General features: G+C 52.6%; 7 protein-coding genes across 7 annotated transcripts; 4 read left to right on the top strand and 3 right to left on the bottom strand.

The window, feature by feature from the left end:
• Positions 1-91: 91 nt before the first annotated feature.
• On the top strand, positions 92-1809 carry CC1G_05168 (hypothetical protein; the record flags this gene model as incomplete). Its single annotated transcript, XM_001833416.2, has 8 exons — positions 92-445; positions 507-553; positions 609-745; positions 796-898; positions 946-980; positions 1039-1258; positions 1306-1653; positions 1707-1809. The coding sequence occupies 8 exons, from the start codon at positions 92-94 to the stop codon at positions 1807-1809; spliced, it is 1347 nt and encodes a 448-aa protein (XP_001833468.2).
• Positions 1810-1907: 98 nt separating this feature from the next.
• CC1G_05169 (transcription/repair factor TFIIH subunit Tfb3) lies at positions 1908-3264 on the bottom strand (the record flags this gene model as incomplete). Its single annotated transcript, XM_001833417.2, has 5 exons — positions 1908-2569; positions 2627-2700; positions 2755-2866; positions 3022-3046; positions 3094-3264. 5 exons carry the CDS (start codon positions 3262-3264, stop codon positions 1908-1910), a joined length of 1044 nt encoding a protein of 347 aa, XP_001833469.2.
• A 147-nt stretch (positions 3265-3411) lies between these two features.
• CC1G_05170 (hypothetical protein) lies at positions 3412-7241 on the top strand (the record flags this gene model as incomplete). The annotated part of the gene is made up of 4 exons (XM_001833418.2): positions 3412-4143; positions 4198-4267; positions 4318-4991; positions 5049-7241. 4 exons carry the CDS (start codon positions 3412-3414, stop codon positions 7239-7241), a joined length of 3669 nt encoding a protein of 1222 aa, XP_001833470.2.
• Positions 7242-7780: 539 nt separating this feature from the next.
• On the top strand, positions 7781-9900 carry CC1G_05171 (hypothetical protein; the record flags this gene model as incomplete). The annotated part of the gene is made up of 3 exons (XM_001833419.2): positions 7781-7834; positions 8001-8453; positions 8506-9900. 3 exons carry the CDS (start codon positions 7781-7783, stop codon positions 9898-9900), a joined length of 1902 nt encoding a protein of 633 aa, XP_001833471.2.
• Positions 9901-9927: 27 nt separating this feature from the next.
• CC1G_05172 (MSTP042) lies at positions 9928-11812 on the bottom strand (the record flags this gene model as incomplete). Its single annotated transcript, XM_001833420.2, has 10 exons — positions 9928-10122; positions 10172-10273; positions 10323-10448; positions 10501-10664; positions 10712-10799; positions 10849-10956; positions 11011-11187; positions 11349-11424; positions 11482-11683; positions 11735-11812. 10 exons carry the CDS (start codon positions 11810-11812, stop codon positions 9996-9998), a joined length of 1248 nt encoding a protein of 415 aa, XP_001833472.1. The 3' UTR covers positions 9928-9995.
• A 160-nt stretch (positions 11813-11972) lies between these two features.
• Positions 11973-13110, top strand: CC1G_05173 (mitochondrial 54S ribosomal protein YmL17/YmL30; the record flags this gene model as incomplete). Its single annotated transcript, XM_001833421.2, has 4 exons — positions 11973-12018; positions 12070-12638; positions 12694-12813; positions 12870-13110. 4 exons carry the CDS (start codon positions 11973-11975, stop codon positions 13026-13028), a joined length of 894 nt encoding a protein of 297 aa, XP_001833473.1. The 3' UTR covers positions 13029-13110.
• A 25-nt stretch (positions 13111-13135) lies between these two features.
• Positions 13136-16128, bottom strand: CC1G_05174 (hypothetical protein; the record flags this gene model as incomplete). Its single annotated transcript, XM_001833422.2, has 9 exons — positions 13136-13190; positions 13250-13747; positions 14495-14611; positions 14661-14718; positions 14787-14982; positions 15044-15150; positions 15206-15755; positions 15806-15967; positions 16009-16128. The coding sequence occupies 9 exons, from the start codon at positions 16126-16128 to the stop codon at positions 13136-13138; spliced, it is 1863 nt and encodes a 620-aa protein (XP_001833474.2).
• Positions 16129-16488: the final 360 nt, after the last annotated feature.

A 16488-nucleotide genomic window follows, 5' to 3' on the forward strand; every position in this document is an offset into this window, starting at 1 on the left:
CGCTTCGGCGTTTTTAGTCGCCCCTTCACCCTGAACACTTTGTGGTCATCGAGTACGACAGCGGGCTCGAGTCCTCTGGGCTGTGGCATCGATGACAAACTCGATACGATGCGAGATATGCCATGACGACTTGAAGGAACTTACTGTACAGCTACGACAACTCCATTACGAGCAACACTTTGAAGAAGGGGAGTTATCTGGAATCGCCGCTTCGCCCTCGCCAACTTCGCCCTCGACGTCAACCAGCACTTCGTCGAAGATCGCCAAACCAAAGAGATGGCTGGCTAAACCTAGAAAGTTCTTTAAAGAAAATGACGTGTTTTGGTATCCATCCCAGGAAGGAAGGCCGCCTCCCAACTATACACCTGGTATCGACCCTCCCCCTCTATTTCTGGTTCAGGTCTTTGATACCGACGCGCCTAGGTCTCATACCGCTTCTAAAGAGGTCCTTACTACTCAGCCATTCGAGGGGGGAGATCCGTAAAGCGGTCTTGTGCTTCAACCAGACTGTATTCATCCAGCACGAAGCCTGGGACATGACCTGGGGGTGTGGGTGAGTCTCGCGTTCAAATAGTTTGAGGGGAAGCGTTGAAACGGCTGTGATTCAGATATCGTAACTTCTTGATGGCCTGCGCATGCTTGATGGTTCACCCATTTCAGCCGATGTATTTTCCTCTTCTCGACGACCCGGTACCACCGAGCGTACGGAACCTCCAAGGGTGGATAGAAGATGCATGGGACAAGGGTGGGGATGTAACCATCCAACTCTGTAAACTTGATCTCATCCCATTTCAGGTTTCGATACTGAAGGAAAGGCTCAACTTAAGCACTTGGTGGGCACGAGGAAATGGATAGGAACAGCGGATTTATGGGTTGCATTCTCTTCCAGAGGCATCCCGTATGTGTATTCCTTCTTGTCGATGCTTATTGTTAACAACCGTCAAGTGCAGAATTGGTCGATTTTACGGATGCTAGTAACGGTAAGCTCGCTGGTTCCGTGCCGATACGGCTCAGAACTGACAAATTGTTCTTTACCAGTCCAGATGGTCATCGATTGGATCGTGAATTACTTCTCACCTCCAGAATCCGCGGGCCAGGGATCCAGGAATGCATTTCAGGCCCTGGTATCCACTAACCCTGTCACGGTCACGGATAAACCTCCGATTATTCTCCAGCATGCCGGCCACTCTCGATCCATTGTCGGATATGAAGTTAATCGACAGGGAGAGGTCAATCTTCTGGCCTTTGATAGCGGAACGTGAGTGAACAGTGTGTTTTCCTCTAGTTTCTCTAACGCAGTGGCAGGTGTCTGCCTAAAGAAATTCGCGAGATGGCCTTAAGCCTCCATAAGTCGGCTTCCGACGATAATGACAAGGAGAACAACAAACGAAAGATGAATCTGGAAGTCAGCTCACCGAATCCAAAGAGACAGCGTTCTTGTAAGTTCGAGGATGACGAAGTTGTGATTGTGGGATCTACAGTCCAAGGGGACGACGACGAAATAATCTACACTGGATCCAACTCTCCTCTCAAGAAGGCAGAAGGAAGCAAGAGTGGACTTTCAGGTCCATCCAAAAGCAATACCCCCGGGGGAAAGACTTTCGATTATAAGGGTATAGTTAGACATTTCCGACTGGGCTCCAAGAAGCTTGGGTGAGTAGGACCTTTTCGATGTCGACAACGGAATTCAACAATTCTTTGTCCAGGAAAAACAAGCAATATCAAATCCTGTACTTCCCAATGACGGAACCACTTTCAGATTCCGAAATACGAAGTCGCAAGGTCGTCACGAGCACCAAAATATGTTGACGGATGCCATCCATTGTCCACATTACTTATACATTACACTACTTGTACACTATATCATCTGTATATCCAGGGTCTAATGGAAAGCAAAGCTTGCGGGTTCAAGTCATGATGACATCGCCGGAGGAGTCGAGTTTAGACGCTGGAGGGGCAGGGACGTCCAGACCCACCAATGGAGGCACCTCCAGACCGGCAACCGCGCTTCGTATTGCTCGTTCCCAAGCCTCTTCAAGCATATAGCCTCCTGCCCTCATAATGCCTTCTCTGTCTCTTCTGACGGCATCGCCGAGGAAGTCATTGTAGACGGGCTTGAGGACAAACATGTCCTCGTATGCGGTGTAGTCGTCCTGTATTGGCACGTGCGGGACGTCAGGAACCTCAGTACTCTGAGCTGCTCGAGTTCTCAGCAAGTCTGCAGTGCTTCGGAAGCCGGTTGTCGCTGCTTTAGCGTTCGTTCGCTTCTGAGCAGATGCACGGGCTTTTGCAACCAGCTCGCTCGCATCCTTGTCGCTTGTCTCCAGCTTGTCAATGATACTCCGTTTATCTTTCTCTTTTTCTTCCCGCTCCTCTTCTTCCGCGCGACGTAGTTCGAGTGCTCGTTGCTCTTTCTCTCTCCGTTCATATTCCTCTTGCTCGCGAAGCGCCCGTGCATAAGCTTCCTCGCGTTGCAGGTTGAGTTCGATGATTGCTGCATTCTCGGCCTTGTATTTGGCTATGCGAGCTTCGGTTTCAGGAATGTCGACTTCATTGATAAGGTTGAAGGCTGGGGTTTGATTAGTGGATTCGGGACGACGCACTGGGCCATGAAGGTTGTACACACTGATCTCTTCCACTTCTTCCAGATAGTCATTATATGAGCGAAGGTCCGGGAAATCCTCCCTTCTCTTGTTAAAGCTGGAAGGTGTTTGAAATTAACTCCTTCAAATGGTCGTCATTGGAAAGACATACTCTTTGGCTATGCGCCGTCGAACGGCAACCTCTTTCTCGACAGTCAAGTCTTCAAAGGTCTGCGGCATGAAAGCCAACTTCCGTAATATTTTATTGCAGATAGGGCACGGTGCTGGACCGAGTGTGAATAACCTATCGATGCACGATTCACACCTACAGATAGACATGTTAGATTCAAGGCAGCGTTATAGCAAAGGTCGTGCATTTTGTGGTAACACGAGCTGACCAGCAGACGGAGCTTGGGATTTAGATATCGGTCACTCCTACAGACTGGACATTGGTCTGCCATATCCTGAATAATGTTAATGTAGTTTGAGTGATTTGACTCGTGTAACTTACCCAGTACTCGACGGTCCTACCAGAGGGGTCCTTGACTCCGCCACCATAGATGGTATTGGGAGTTGCGGTGACGGTCTGGGGTGTCGAGGACCTTGTGGTAGACGCCGAGGGCATCCCCGAAGCCTTGCGAATTGTCCTTCCCTGCAGCCATCCTCCCGGACGAGTGGCCATTATGGGATGAAAGGGAATTGACAAGCCCACTGGACGCTTGGCCCAATTGAGAGTGTTGTGACAAACACGCTCAAACATGTGTGTGGCGCGTTCGCTTGTTTTCGTCGTCTCCTCGTCGTTTGGTTTTCTTCGTGCTCATCGTCCCAGATGGCGTCCACCACCAACCAGCCATCGAAGATTACCCGGCAAGGCTCGTTGCTGGGGACCATCAAGAATATCGTAGCCGCCCCTTTAACTTGGCTGGCCGGCTCAGAACACGACGACAGCTCGGACTCCACAGGCAAGCGCAGGCGGCTTGAACCCGTCTCAGAGTCCGGCACTACAGACGATGGCGATAATGCGACACGTACGAAGCGCATGAGGCTCAACAGTCCGCCCAAGACGGTCGCACCAACGGCATATAATGATCCCCCTTCGTCTGCTTTCGTCCCCCTTCGTGTGAAGCGCAGAACCCCTGCACCACCACTCGCTCGTTCTTCCTCGACTTCAGCAAATATCTTAGAGCCACCCCGTAATTCCAGGCGCAATGTTTCGCGATCGACACTGTCGCCTCCTCGCATTGGTCGCACCATGTCGATGGACCCGCCTTTGAGCCAGCTTTATATCTCCAGAGATGCCTCTATCCCTGACGTGGTCATGGAATCCGGCCAAGCATCCAACACTCGTGAGCTCTCTGTCCCCGCAGGATCGCTTACTGCACGTCCGTCCTTCCGCATGCGAACCTCCCTCACCCCCCAACCGCAACCCCGTGAGCTGTCTGAGCCCCCGCCAATAAGCACTCTCTCTTTGAATCCTACCTTTGTCCGCCCGCCTCGCCCGATTCAGGAGGAACCGAAACCATCGACGACGCTTGGAACATTGGTCGAATCAGTGAGATCTGTGCGTTAACATTTTTTTCCACTTCTTTTTGGTTTGTACTCAAGCCCGCTCCAGGCGCGATCTCCTGGCAGGCAACATAGCTCACTCCTCTTTGGGAACACTGTTCAGCCAGACGCTAATCATCGTAAGCCTTTTTCCCCGCTTGGCTTTTGACATTTTCCAACCAATGATTAGAGCCAGCTCCGGCTCCTCAAGCTCCGGCAGAGAAGGCACTGTATGAATTAGATGTCTACAAAACGCCTCTTATTCCTACTCGTCTCCGCTCAGCCAACAACCCGATCGCCTCCAGCTCCTCGGATATCCCATCGATGTTCAAGTCTCGACGCACTTCTCAGCTCGTTCTCATGCATGACGATCGTCGATCTGAAAAATCTGGCAAGAAGAAGCGGGTCAAGTCCCCTCATCGTAATGATGCTAAACCTTACGCTGGCTCTGGTGGGATGAAGAAATTACTGGCTAAGAGGAAGAAAGAGGAAGACGACGCAGACGTCCGAGAAAGGGAAGCTGGGACCAAGGATGAGGATATGGAGAAGGAGTCGAAGCCGGAAGTCGCACCGCAGCCGGCGCAGACCTCCAACGCACCGACCGATTGGTTCGCTGCAGCCACTGCCGGCACCTCTTTGCCATCGTCATCTCTTCGTGTTGGTCGTACTAAGACTTCGCGGAACCACATTCCTCGCCCAGCTGCCCGGAGCCGCCTCAAGTTCTCCGCTGTTTACGAAGAGGAGGATGATTCTATGGATCCGGAAGAGGAAGCCAGGAGAAAGGAGCGTGCTGCCCTCGAAGAAGCAGCCAATAAGATGCCCGTCTTCAACATCCCTGCCGGGTTCACTTTTGCGAAGCCTGATGTAAGTTCCCTCTTGAAAGATTCGTCTTACCTACATATCACTCAATCGATGACCCAGACTAAGCCTCTTGAGCAAGACTTGACCAATGCCAAGGAACCTCCGATTAGTTCTCTGCCTTTCTCCTTTGCCAAGCCTGCCCCAGTCCCCGAACCCTCCAAAGCAGAGAGTTCACAATCTCGCAAGGAGAATGCCGAGGGTTCGACACTCTCCTCAGAACGACCGGCGGAACCGTCAACGGTGCCTTCATTTGCACCTCGTTCCTTGGCTGATGCCCCACCTCTGGGATCCAGTGAACCGACCAAAGAACCACCGACAACACCCGCCGGAGTGCCCAATTTCTTTGCAAAATCTGCCCTCTTGTCTAAGCCACTCGAGGTTCCCTCGACGCCTCCTCTCACCTTTGGTACACCCTCTTCAAGTTCCACGTCTGTCTTTAATGTTGCACAATCTTCAAGTCAGGCTCCAGGTCCGGTGAAAGACAAAGAAAACCCCTTCTGGGAAGGCGACAGCAAGAAGGAGAGCGCAGCTCCTGAAATCCAGGTCACACCGCCGACTACCTCAGGTTTCTCGTTCGGGGCACCTGCTACCACTCAACCAGCAGCGGCGACAGCGTTCTCCTTTGCGAAACCTGAAGCTACCGCTACTACCGGAGGATTTTCCTTCGGCAAGCAAACGGAGACCGCGGCAGCCGCGCCAACCACGGCCGAGACCCCGTCTGCCCCGGCAGTAGAGCCATCCAAACCGCTTTTCGGCACGCAGCCTCCGGCACCAACGACACAGCAATCACAGCCGCCATCCAGTGAGGCGAAGCCAGAATCTTCTTCAGTACCCAACTTCTTTGGTTCTACTGCCTCCAAGCCGTTCGACGGTTTCAAGTCACAGGAGCCGGCTGCGCCACCGGCATCGACGTCGTTCTCTTTTGGCTCCTCTGCAGCATCGTCTACAACAGCCTCGTCCACTTCCGCTGAGCCGGCCAAGCCGTTATTTGGGACTTCTGCGGCTGACCCTCCTAAGCCTCTGTTTGGCGCGACCTCCACCGAACCGCCTAAGCCACTGTTCGGTGCCACCGCGCCCGCTGAACCGCCCAAGTCCTTGTTTGGGGGTGCACCCGCCGAAGCTCCCAAACCTTTGTTCGGAAGCGGCGCTCTCGAGGCACCCAAACCGACCCTCCCATCATCGAGCTCGAGTCCGTTCTCATTTGGTGCGCCTGCGAAGGATACAGCGCCAAAGGCTTCTCCCTTCACCTTTGGGGCTGCTCCCAGCACCCCGCCCACCCATCCGACTACCAATGGGTTCTCATTCAAAACCGATGCACCAGCAGCGTCGCCTTCGCCGGTTCCGTTTACGTTTGGTTCTTCAGCTCCCAGCCCAGCCCCAGCTGCGGACAAGCCATTCACATTCGGCGCACCTGCGGCTGCACCGCCCATCCAGCGTCCTACAACGCCAAAGAATAACGAACAAGAGTTCAGGATGGAAGAGAGTCCCACGCGTGAAATGCAAGCTAACGGAGCTTCCAAGCCAACATTGAGCTTCTCATTTGGTCAGTCAGCCAACGGATCATCTACTCTGTTTGGTGGCTCCACGTCTGGAGCACCTTCTCCCGCCCCAACGTCGGCTACACCATTCTCTTTTGGCGCTACAACCGCCTCGAATCCCTTCGCATCCTCTGCGAAACCAGAGGAGCCCAAACCATTCTCGTTTGGAACACCTGCCAGTACCCCAACGACCACCGCTTCTCCCTTCAGTTTTGGGCCGTCCAAATCTACGGGTGGTGAGCCCGCGCGACCCAACACGACAGGGTCTTTCAGTTTTGGAGCAACGAGCACTCCCACTTCGACAGCTGCGCCCTTCTCCTTTGGAACCGGTGCTGCAGCCGCTCCGAATCCTTTTGCACCATCTCAACCGACCTCCGCCCCGAGCAGTCCTTCGACCTTCAACCAACCCTCTCCATTCTCCTTTGCGGCACCTCTCCCTGCGACATCCTCTTCTACACCATTCACCTTTGGCTCGCAGCCTGCTTCCCCTGCCGGGTCTAACAGTGGATTGCCTGCAACTGGTGGGTTCGGGACAGCCACGAACGGAGCCTTTGGGGCTACCGCGGCACCCTCGTCTCCTTTCAACCCTCCCGCTCAATTGGCACCCTCGACATCGTCCGGTGGCACACTGTTCACCATTGGAGCTGCACCTGCTCCTGCCGCTGGTCGTCAGATCAAAAAGCTGCCTACCCGAAGGGCTGGAGCCAAGCGTTAATTGGTCAATCAATACAAAAACCATCGATTTCATATATGCCATCGTTTCTGTCGTCTGTGTATGTTGATTAACCAACCTCTCCCGGTCCAGAAGAGGAGACTCCGATGTGGAGGAAGTGCCTTTTTTGAGCTTATGGAATTCGTTCTCGTTCTCGTCTTGTTTACTATACGTTTATGAACCATGCGGTCCATTTTCCTGCATTGGTGAATGTAGTTACTGTCTGTCTCAACCAGGGCTTTGCGGTGATGATGTCTGGCTCAAGGCCGACCTTTTAGTGTAGTACCATTCCTGACTTGAAGTTAGCACGCAGTATATATATTAGGTACTGACACACGGACGCGCTTAAAGTAGGGGCTGAAAACCCTGTATCTAGTGACGATTTTGCCCATGGTAGTAAGTAGTTTAGCTTCAACATGTCTCTCTTCCCTCGCCCCGCCCTTGCTACATTAGTTTTGGTAATATATCTCGACTGTTGGATGGACAACAGCGACTTGGGCATCACGTATTGTGCTTTGTTCTGAACCACGACCATCGACATCATGGCCAGCGACGGACCTACCCATTTGCTGTCGCTCAAGGTTATGCGAGTCTCTGTGAGCAGCTACAAGTTTCTAGTCTGGAAAGAATTGAATTCGAACGGCGATTCAGAGACCAGAGCTCGCAACTGCATGGCAGCCATTCTACTCTAGCTCCCCTTCGTTCTCCGTAGGCTCTTTTGTCAATTCTGATGATATTATTGAACTAAAACGTCGTCTCAAGGCACATTCTTCGGCATCGATCCTATCCCTGCAAGGCTCTTCTCCACTCCCTGGTCATCCAAAGACGCTACGCGATCTAACACACGCCTCAGAACTCCTCACCCTTCCAGCTTCCTTTGGGTCCATCCAACTCGGCGAAACCTTCTCCAGCTGCCTCTGCGTCAACAATGAAGCCACCTCCGCTGTCGAGGTCAAGCAAATCAAGGTGGAGATGCAGACTGTCACAACCAAGGTGACCCTCTCTGAACTTGATGAAACTGGCCCGACCAAGATGTTGGAAGCGGGGGACAGCCTGGAGACGATCGTGCACCATGAGATCAAGGAACTCGGACAGCATGTTCTCGCGTGCACTGTCACGTATAGGCTACCTCCGAGCGCAAGGCCAGTTCCCGGTGCTGCTGAGGATGCGAGTGATCCCAGCCTGTTGACCTTTAGGAAGTTCTACAAGTTCGCGGTGTGTTGCATTTGATCACGTTCTCCCCCTCGTCTCTTATGGTTTGGTGCAGGTCACGAATCCCTTATCTGTGAAGACCAAAGTCCACACCAGCAAGTCACCCTCGGCTTCGCTATCTCTAGACGAGCGCGACAAGTTGTTCCTCGAAGTCCACATCCAGAATTTGACGCCAGCCTCGATGTTCTTCGAGAAGATGCGATTCGAGTGCGCCGAGGGCTTCGATGTGGACGATATTAATGGACCAGTGTTTTCGGGAAGCTTTGCGACGATGCAACCACAGGATACTCGTCAATATGTCTACATCTTGACGCCCAAATCTACGACCGTGGCTCCACCCGCTCTCCCGCCAGGGAGTATCATACCGCTGGGAAGATTGGACATATCGTGGAGGTCTTCTTATGGCGAACCGGGACGTCTGTTAACCTCTATGCTTACGCGACGTATCCCATTCCCGCAGCCCCAGCAGCAACAACCTGTTTCAGCTGTTCCTTCCTATCTCAAGCGTGCGGTGGCGGGTGGGTCGATCTCGAGACCTCAATCGCCTCAACAATCGAGGCCCATGTCTCCGCCTGTATCAGCTCAGCGACCTGGGTCTCCAGCCTTCCAGTCTCCCAATCGACCCCAATCCATGGGTGGACAACCTATCCGGCCACAATCCCCTTCGACGGCGACAATGCCCGCTGGTGGACACGGTTTCCCCCATGTAACGGACGTGGAGGTCAGTTTGATTGTGAAGTATTTGCCAAGGAAGGATATCGTGGTGGAGAAACCGTTCGCCGTTACGTTTGGTCTTGTGGTTACGAGGAATCCGGATGTGGGGAAGAGGAAGTTGGTGTTTGCGGTGCAGCATTTGAGGCCACCAAAGGCTATTCAACAGCAGCCCTTGACCGCTCAACCTCAGGCACACCCTCAAGCGGCCGGGAGTATGGACATGATGAGTCCCAGGGCACCTTCGTCTGGGTTTGCGACGCCTCAATCGGGGGCGGCCACACCTTTCAACTATGCGCTTGCTCACCAGAAGATATTGGACGTAGCTAATGCGGCCAAATCGCCTCTTGTTGACAGTCCGATAGGGGAAGGGCACGACACGCCTGGGGGTGCGGGAGCGCAACACAGCAACCCGATTCTACCTATCCCCTACTTTGAGGGCTACGACGAACTTCGGCCACTTTCGGATGGGGTAATTGCTACTGGCGCCTCGGCTGTGTTCCTACCGCCCATTACGCTATCCTCAGGCGAGGAAGGGACAGCGAATAATCCTGCTGTCCAAGAGTTTCAGTTGACATTTGTCCCTGTTAGGCGAGGATTCGTCACGATCGGTGGGCTGCGGATATTGCTGGTGGAGGACACCACGGAGACTGAGGGAGAAGAGCCGAGGTGGAAACCAACGAGAATACAGACTCTCAAAGAATACGATGTTATTGGAGAGGTTTGGGTGCCTTCGTAGAGAACTACTATCTCAATGCATAGTTTGGATGATGCCTAGAGTCATGATTGGATCAACAATATTATTTACATGTAATGAAGCAGTCCGTTTCTGCTCTACGCGGAAATCCAAGGCTGGCTGACCAGTTGTTGAACAGACAGCAAAGCTCTGTAGCGGACATCCGGGTCCTTGTGCGTCATCAAGCTCATTACTCTGTTCTTGCCCCCCAAATCGTTCACAATCCTGGAGACGGATAAGCCAGTGACGACATTGAGAAGACGGAGTTCCTTACTTCTTCCCTCTCTCATAGTACTTCACATATTGCCCTATATCATGGCAGGCCACGGCGAGTACCACTGGATCATTGGATTCCTTGAGCAAGTTGATCAGGACCCTGGGTGATATTGTTAGCAGGTTAGATTTGGCAAAAGTACGAATCCTACTTGAGCTGTTCATGACCCTTCTCATTCAATTTGGTGGCGTTCTCCTTCCAGAATTCGTCTGATTGGTGCACTGGCGTCCACGACAAGTGGCCGGAAGCAAGTTCAGATGTGTACTCATCCCATGTCCTGCACGTCCTGGATTAAAATGGGAAAAATCTGATCGAACTCGGGGACTGACGTTAGGCTTTGGAAGCGGTTTGTGAGTTCTTCTTTGAGGAACTTGACGTCCTCGACGATATCCTCATCGGTCCATTTGCGTGCAACAAGATTCTTGGAGAACGGCAATAGCTGGCATACCAGCATCGCAGGGAGGTTGGCAGCGGGCGCTTTCACGATAAGGTTCTAATGCTAAATGAGCGAGAGCAAGTGGAGAAAACGTGTAGACGCACCCTGAAGGTCGCCACGATAACTCGAATGACCTTCTCCTTCACCGCAGTCTGAGCGACTGTAATAAGTTCAGCGATTATGTCATACTTCCTGGAGAATCATCAGAGGATGTACAGTCGATTGGCTGAGGACAGCGCACTTGTTGATTTCTTCGGCGATGTTAGTCTCGAATGAAAGTAGCCATATGCAGAACCCGACTTGGTAGCTCATCTGTGGTCCTGGGTTATTCTTCAAAGCATCGACGAGTCTGATGTCTGTTGAGTCCAGCGACCATGGTGGATGGAAGGGAAGGAGAACGCACGCTTGAACCAGGCCAGGGGTTTCCCATACTATCTGTCTAAACTCTGGTCGGGCGAGGAGGGATTCGAGACATTGAACTCCAACATCGCGCTTGTTGGTTGACGGGCTTTTAATAAGCGCGGACAAAGTATTGATGAAAGGCTGCAGTTGGCGCAATGGAAGAGCGGTGGATGGGGCACTGGGGATAAGGTTGGTGGAGGCATTCGGTTGGGACAGATATTACTCGCCTCAGAATGATAGTGAGCACTTGGGCTGCTTTCAATTGGGCGAATTCGTCCGTTGTATCCAAGGCTCTAAGCGGGATCAGTAGGCGTCATCGTCCGGGGTCGGTGAGCGCACCTAAGGAGGGGCGAGTACGGAAGATCTGGATCGGTTTGTTGCGTTCGGGTAAACAGTGGAATGCGCTCTTCATGTTCTGCGATTACCGAGCTATAAATGCAGTCCAATTAGCCCACAGACGAATGTGACATACCGGATAATGCATCGGCTATGAGGACAAGAAGACATTGCATTGTATCTATTCGCTGCAGCTTCTTGAGCAACGAAAGATACAGCAAGGCGTACGCAGGCCCTTCAGACAGCAGGACCGCTTCAGTCTTCGCCCTGGACTGGCGGTCTACGCGCTTGATGAGGGCCAATTCCTCTGCAGTAACCAAGTCGGCTCGTTGGTACCCCTGTGGACTCTCTGTTGGTATGGTGGGTATTCAGACCACTGAAGGACTGACCTCCCATGGTACAGGCTTTGCACGAATCTTGTTTGAGGTGTCGTCGAGATAAGAATTTGAGACGAGAGCTACGGCCATGGTCGTTTGCTGAATCGCACCAGCAGCGACCGCGATCAGGACGAATTAGGACCCGTCAAGGTCACCTGACCTCAGCGGATCTGTCGCGGCCCGACTCGTTTTCGGGTGGGCTGTCATAATTTCTGCGCCTGGTTTCGTTGTCACCGCTATCCCCAACTCAATGTTGTCCAGGAATGCCTTGAAGTACGCCGGGGCATGTCCCAAAAGTATGTCTCACTACACTCGCACGCGTCACACGACAATGACTCCTTTTTCAGGCGCCCTACACCGCGCTTTTGCGACTGAAGCGCCAGCAGCAGCAGCTTCCTCGGCGTCGACTTCGACACAGGCTGTAAAACCCAAGTCTGCGACCCGACCCTGCATCTCCACCGCAGTCATTTTGAACCGCTCTCCTATCCTTACACGGACGCCGGCACCCTTCGAGACCGCTTTCTACTCGTACCAACAACGTATACGCCGCGCTCTGTCAAACCCCTTCCCTCATGAGTTTTACTTCAAGCAGGGGTCCCTGCTCCAGACTAGGTTCAACATGGAGGATAGGGAGCGGGAGAAGATAGCATTTGGAGAGAGCTTTGTTCCGCCTGAGGATACGGACCCGGAGAAGTTGGCCGCGGATAGGGCTGCCGTTGAGCAATTGGCTCAGCAGGAGGGCGAGGGTGAGGAATTGGCGCCTAGGGAACACCCTTCGGACATCAGCAATGATGTGAAGAGCTTGGATAGGAAGGGGCAGAGGAATTTGTATCTCTTGTTGCTGGCGGAGGAGAATGGGAAACAGGTTTGGCGTTTCCCCCAGGGAGGTTTGGAGAAGAATGAGTTCTTGCACCAGGTACGCGCTGTCTGTCTGATGGACGCTGCATTGCAAATTCTAATATTGCTATTAGGCTGCCCAAAGAGACCTCTATGCTGAAGCTGGTGACCGAATGGACACCTGGATCGTCAGCAGGAACCCTATTGGAGTTTACAAGCCCAAGGCTCAAAAACCCACTCCCGAAAACCCACACGTACGTCTTTCAGAACATAGTTATCCTTCCCCACTTGCTTACTTGTAGTCTCCCAGGACTACGTCTTCTTCTATAAAGCCCACATCATGGCTGGCCAGGCCACCATCGACGGCCAGAAAATCAAGGACTTTGCCTGGCTGACAAAAGAGGAGATCGAACCTCGCGTTGACAAGGAATACTGGAGTGTCATCAAGGATATCCTCTCCGACTTTTAACTCGTGATCTCCCGTGATACCATTGTCATTCCTAGATTGCGTCTGTATCCGTTATAATATGCTTCTTAATCTACAGGTAATTCATATCCCCATTTGCCGAGTGCACCTCAGCGTGCGAGCCAGGAGGAAGATGGGAGATATTGCCAGTCCGAGTCCCAGACTCTGAAGGTGATGGTGTGAGGGGTAAGAGGCTTGGTATACGAGGCCAACGCAGTACTCACCCTGCTCCTTCGAGCCCACCCGCTCCGAGCTGGTCTGTCTCGGGCCCTGTAATCATCCAAGCTGGTCCAGCGATGCCAGTGCGCATTGGAAAGAGCCTCCCGAGTCTTTCAAGGGACATCAGATCTGTATAAACCATGAACAGCATCCAGCTAGCGTCCTCGGTTGGATGGGGATGTAGGAAAATGGACCCCCTTCCTTCCCCCTCAACCTTCCTGTTGCGGAGAAGGATCTGGCCGTCATCGACGCTGAATCCTGTTTTCCGTTCCTTTAGGAAGAGAGATATAATGTCTGAAGTGGGAGTGCCGAGGACGACGATGTTACCGCTTCCCCAGGTCCCTTGGGCGTGGCATTCAATGGCTTCCTGCGAAGATATGAGCTCCGCGTCAAGGTTGTGGTAGGTTTGGAGGTCGTGGATAAGACGTAGTGCGAGGGAGAGCTCTTCTGGCGTTGAGTAGATAAAGGTGAGAGGCGACGGAGAGGTTAGGATGGCTTGTAGCCTGGATGGGATTGAAGACGCCTTGGGCAAGATCTGGATCAGAGCAAGAGCTGCGTGAGACGGCGGTGCGGACGAGGATTGATTCTTACAGTCCAGTGTCCGTCATCGAGCATTCCGACATGCACCGGGAAGGACTCAATACTCGGAAGGGCGATCATGGTGCCTCCTAAGTCCAGCGTCTTCGCTGAGCCTATGCCATCCCGTGACGCGATAGAGAATGACCGGACATTTAGAGGGGAAACAGCAAGGGTGTCTTTACCCTGTTTCTGGATCTTCAGCTTCCCCAGGCTACGCACGGATGTCAGTGCATATTTCAAAACTGTAAAGCGAACTCAAGGCACTTACCGTCCTGGAATTGAGAGGCTCTGGATTTGGAATCCATACAGTGACCCGCTTTCTGTGGGGTTAGAAACCGTTAGTTCGAACGATTGTGGTACCTCTCTGGTCGTGTTTAGAGATGAATGGGACTCAAGGAAAGTCTGCACTTCTTCGTTGTTGAGTACGGAAGAGTACCAGTGCCCTTGGCCCGGGTCTTCTTTTAGTCGAACACTATTAATAATGGCGCTGAATACCGTAAGCAAAGATTGTGCTCGGATGTGCGTACCTGGAGTTAACCCCAGCCTGGCGAGCGAGAGTTTTGAGTGTGTCAACTAAAACTCGGGAATGCCACGAAGGGACGTTCTCATCTGCGCCTCTAAAGTCGTGCAATCAATGGGAGGGCCTTGTCCCTCTTCAAGAACGAACGTACCCGTGTATGGCGAGAACTGGGGTTTGAAGTATATTCGACAGGTGAAGGTCATTGTCATCTGGCGTGAAAGATGTTTCGAGAATAGAACGAAGGGCTGGGTCCATGTAGTGTGCCGAGCTGGAGGCGTTGAGGTCCCAGAGTCGCTAATGGCAGACGGCGGGCTTACCGAGAATGGGTCAAGGGGACGTAAGACTGGGATTTGGAATACGCTGCTGCTGGGGCAACTAAAGCCACAGGAAGTTTCAAGTTAGCTACCCTACCTAAAGCTTACCTGCACACATCGTCGACGCACCGGCTAGAACACGGTCAGGGTAGTGTGAAGCGAGGTGCCATGCTCCTTGTCCTCCGTTGGAATGGCCTATGAGGAGGAACGGAGACGTAGGGGAGAAAGCCTGGGGTTTCCATGCCTCGTTACGGGCGAGGATGTGACTAAGTGCGGAAAGCGATTCAAAGACGTCTTGAGTACTTGGACCGTGCCAGTCAAGGCCCTGAAGAGGTTCCGACAGTCGTAACGAAGTGTATAAATGGAAAGACAAGGATATAACCCACCCAGGCTGTTCGTCCGGTAGGCATGAGGATCCAACCGTACCGGTTGGGAGGCATAGCTTCCGCCCAAAATTGGCCCGGGCTCCCTACAACATCCACTCCTGCGCCATCTACATACTGGACTTGGAAGAAGTTCTATGGGCATATGCAGAAAAGGAGACATACGAAGAGCGACGATGGGAGGCTCTTGCCCGTCTGTTTTTTGTTGAATCGGAGGGAGGGCAGCGAATTGACTAGGGATCGAACTCGCGAAGAAATATGAACCGACAATCGCTTGTCGGGATGGCTCTGGCCACTGGGATACCTGTTTGATTGGGAGGGATACAGAAAGCGAGGACAACTCCCGGGAAGTCGATTCAAGCGTCAGCGAAATTTCCAGTTCATTTCCTGTGTAACTGTCTGTTTGAGTTAGAACCAGTGGGACAATGCGAGTCTGCCCTGGAGCTACGCGCGTCTCGCGAAGCAGCGAGATCCGAACTTGAGGTCTATCTGCAGCGAGCACAGCATCCTTGACGGTCAGCCAGTCTGAAATACTGCGTATGGCAACACCTGTTGCGTTGCCAAAGGCATATCCAGACACAAAGTTCGGTATTATGTCCAACGACGATTCGTGGGTATATGGTTGATCCTGCACATCCAGTGTTATGTCCACCTTTATCTCTAGGCGCGGAGTGGGTGAACCAAGCTGGATTTCGGGGTCTCCGAAAAGACGGATCTGCCAGGGATGAGAAGAGAAAAGAACGAAGAAGTTAAGGAGATTTATACCTCGTAATCGCCGCTGACGAATAGTTGGTACTCCAAAGTGTCGGAAGGTGGGAGGGTAACAACTTGAGGGAGAGTCCGTCCCATGTCGTAGATGTTCCCAGCATACCATCGAGGGACAGTAGATGGAGATGGATTTAGAGGTATGACCGTAAAGTAGGAACCCTGATGAAGGTGAACTAAGAGTTTGGGTTGTGGCGAGGTACCACCTGCGAGCTTAAAGGTTGTGCGAAGAACAGTGTGATGCTGGAGACCCGCCCAACCTTCATGCGAGCGAAGGTAGTTCCAGCGAACGTTCGGGAAGGAGACGTAGAGAGATCCATCATTATTGGCCGTTGCTGTGTCCCAATTAACTGCGCCACCGTCAGCGTAGGAAGAGGGCCATGATTTATCCCAGTCGATCGGCTCGGACACTGGGATGTGGTGAGATGAGTCTCAGCGCAGATTGAAATTCGGAGTTACAGTTCAAGGGGAAACTTGGCGAAAGAAAGTGCTGCTCCCGTGCATGAATTGGAAATGGGCCCAAAACCTACGGAATTTATTAACTTGGGAGTATGATTGAGGTCATGGGGGAGAATGGATATACATCCCAGTCTTTGGAGAGTTCAAGACTCCAAACCTGCATAGCTGTGAAGGACACCTGAGAAAGAGTCAGAAAGTCGACGAAACCCCAAGGCATAGATAGG

This window comes from Coprinopsis cinerea, assembly GCF_000182895.1.
Source record: "Coprinopsis cinerea okayama7#130 chromosome 2 map unlocalized cont3.2, whole genome shotgun sequence".
In the NCBI taxonomy this organism is placed as follows: Eukaryota; Fungi; Basidiomycota; class Agaricomycetes; order Agaricales; family Psathyrellaceae; genus Coprinopsis; species Coprinopsis cinerea.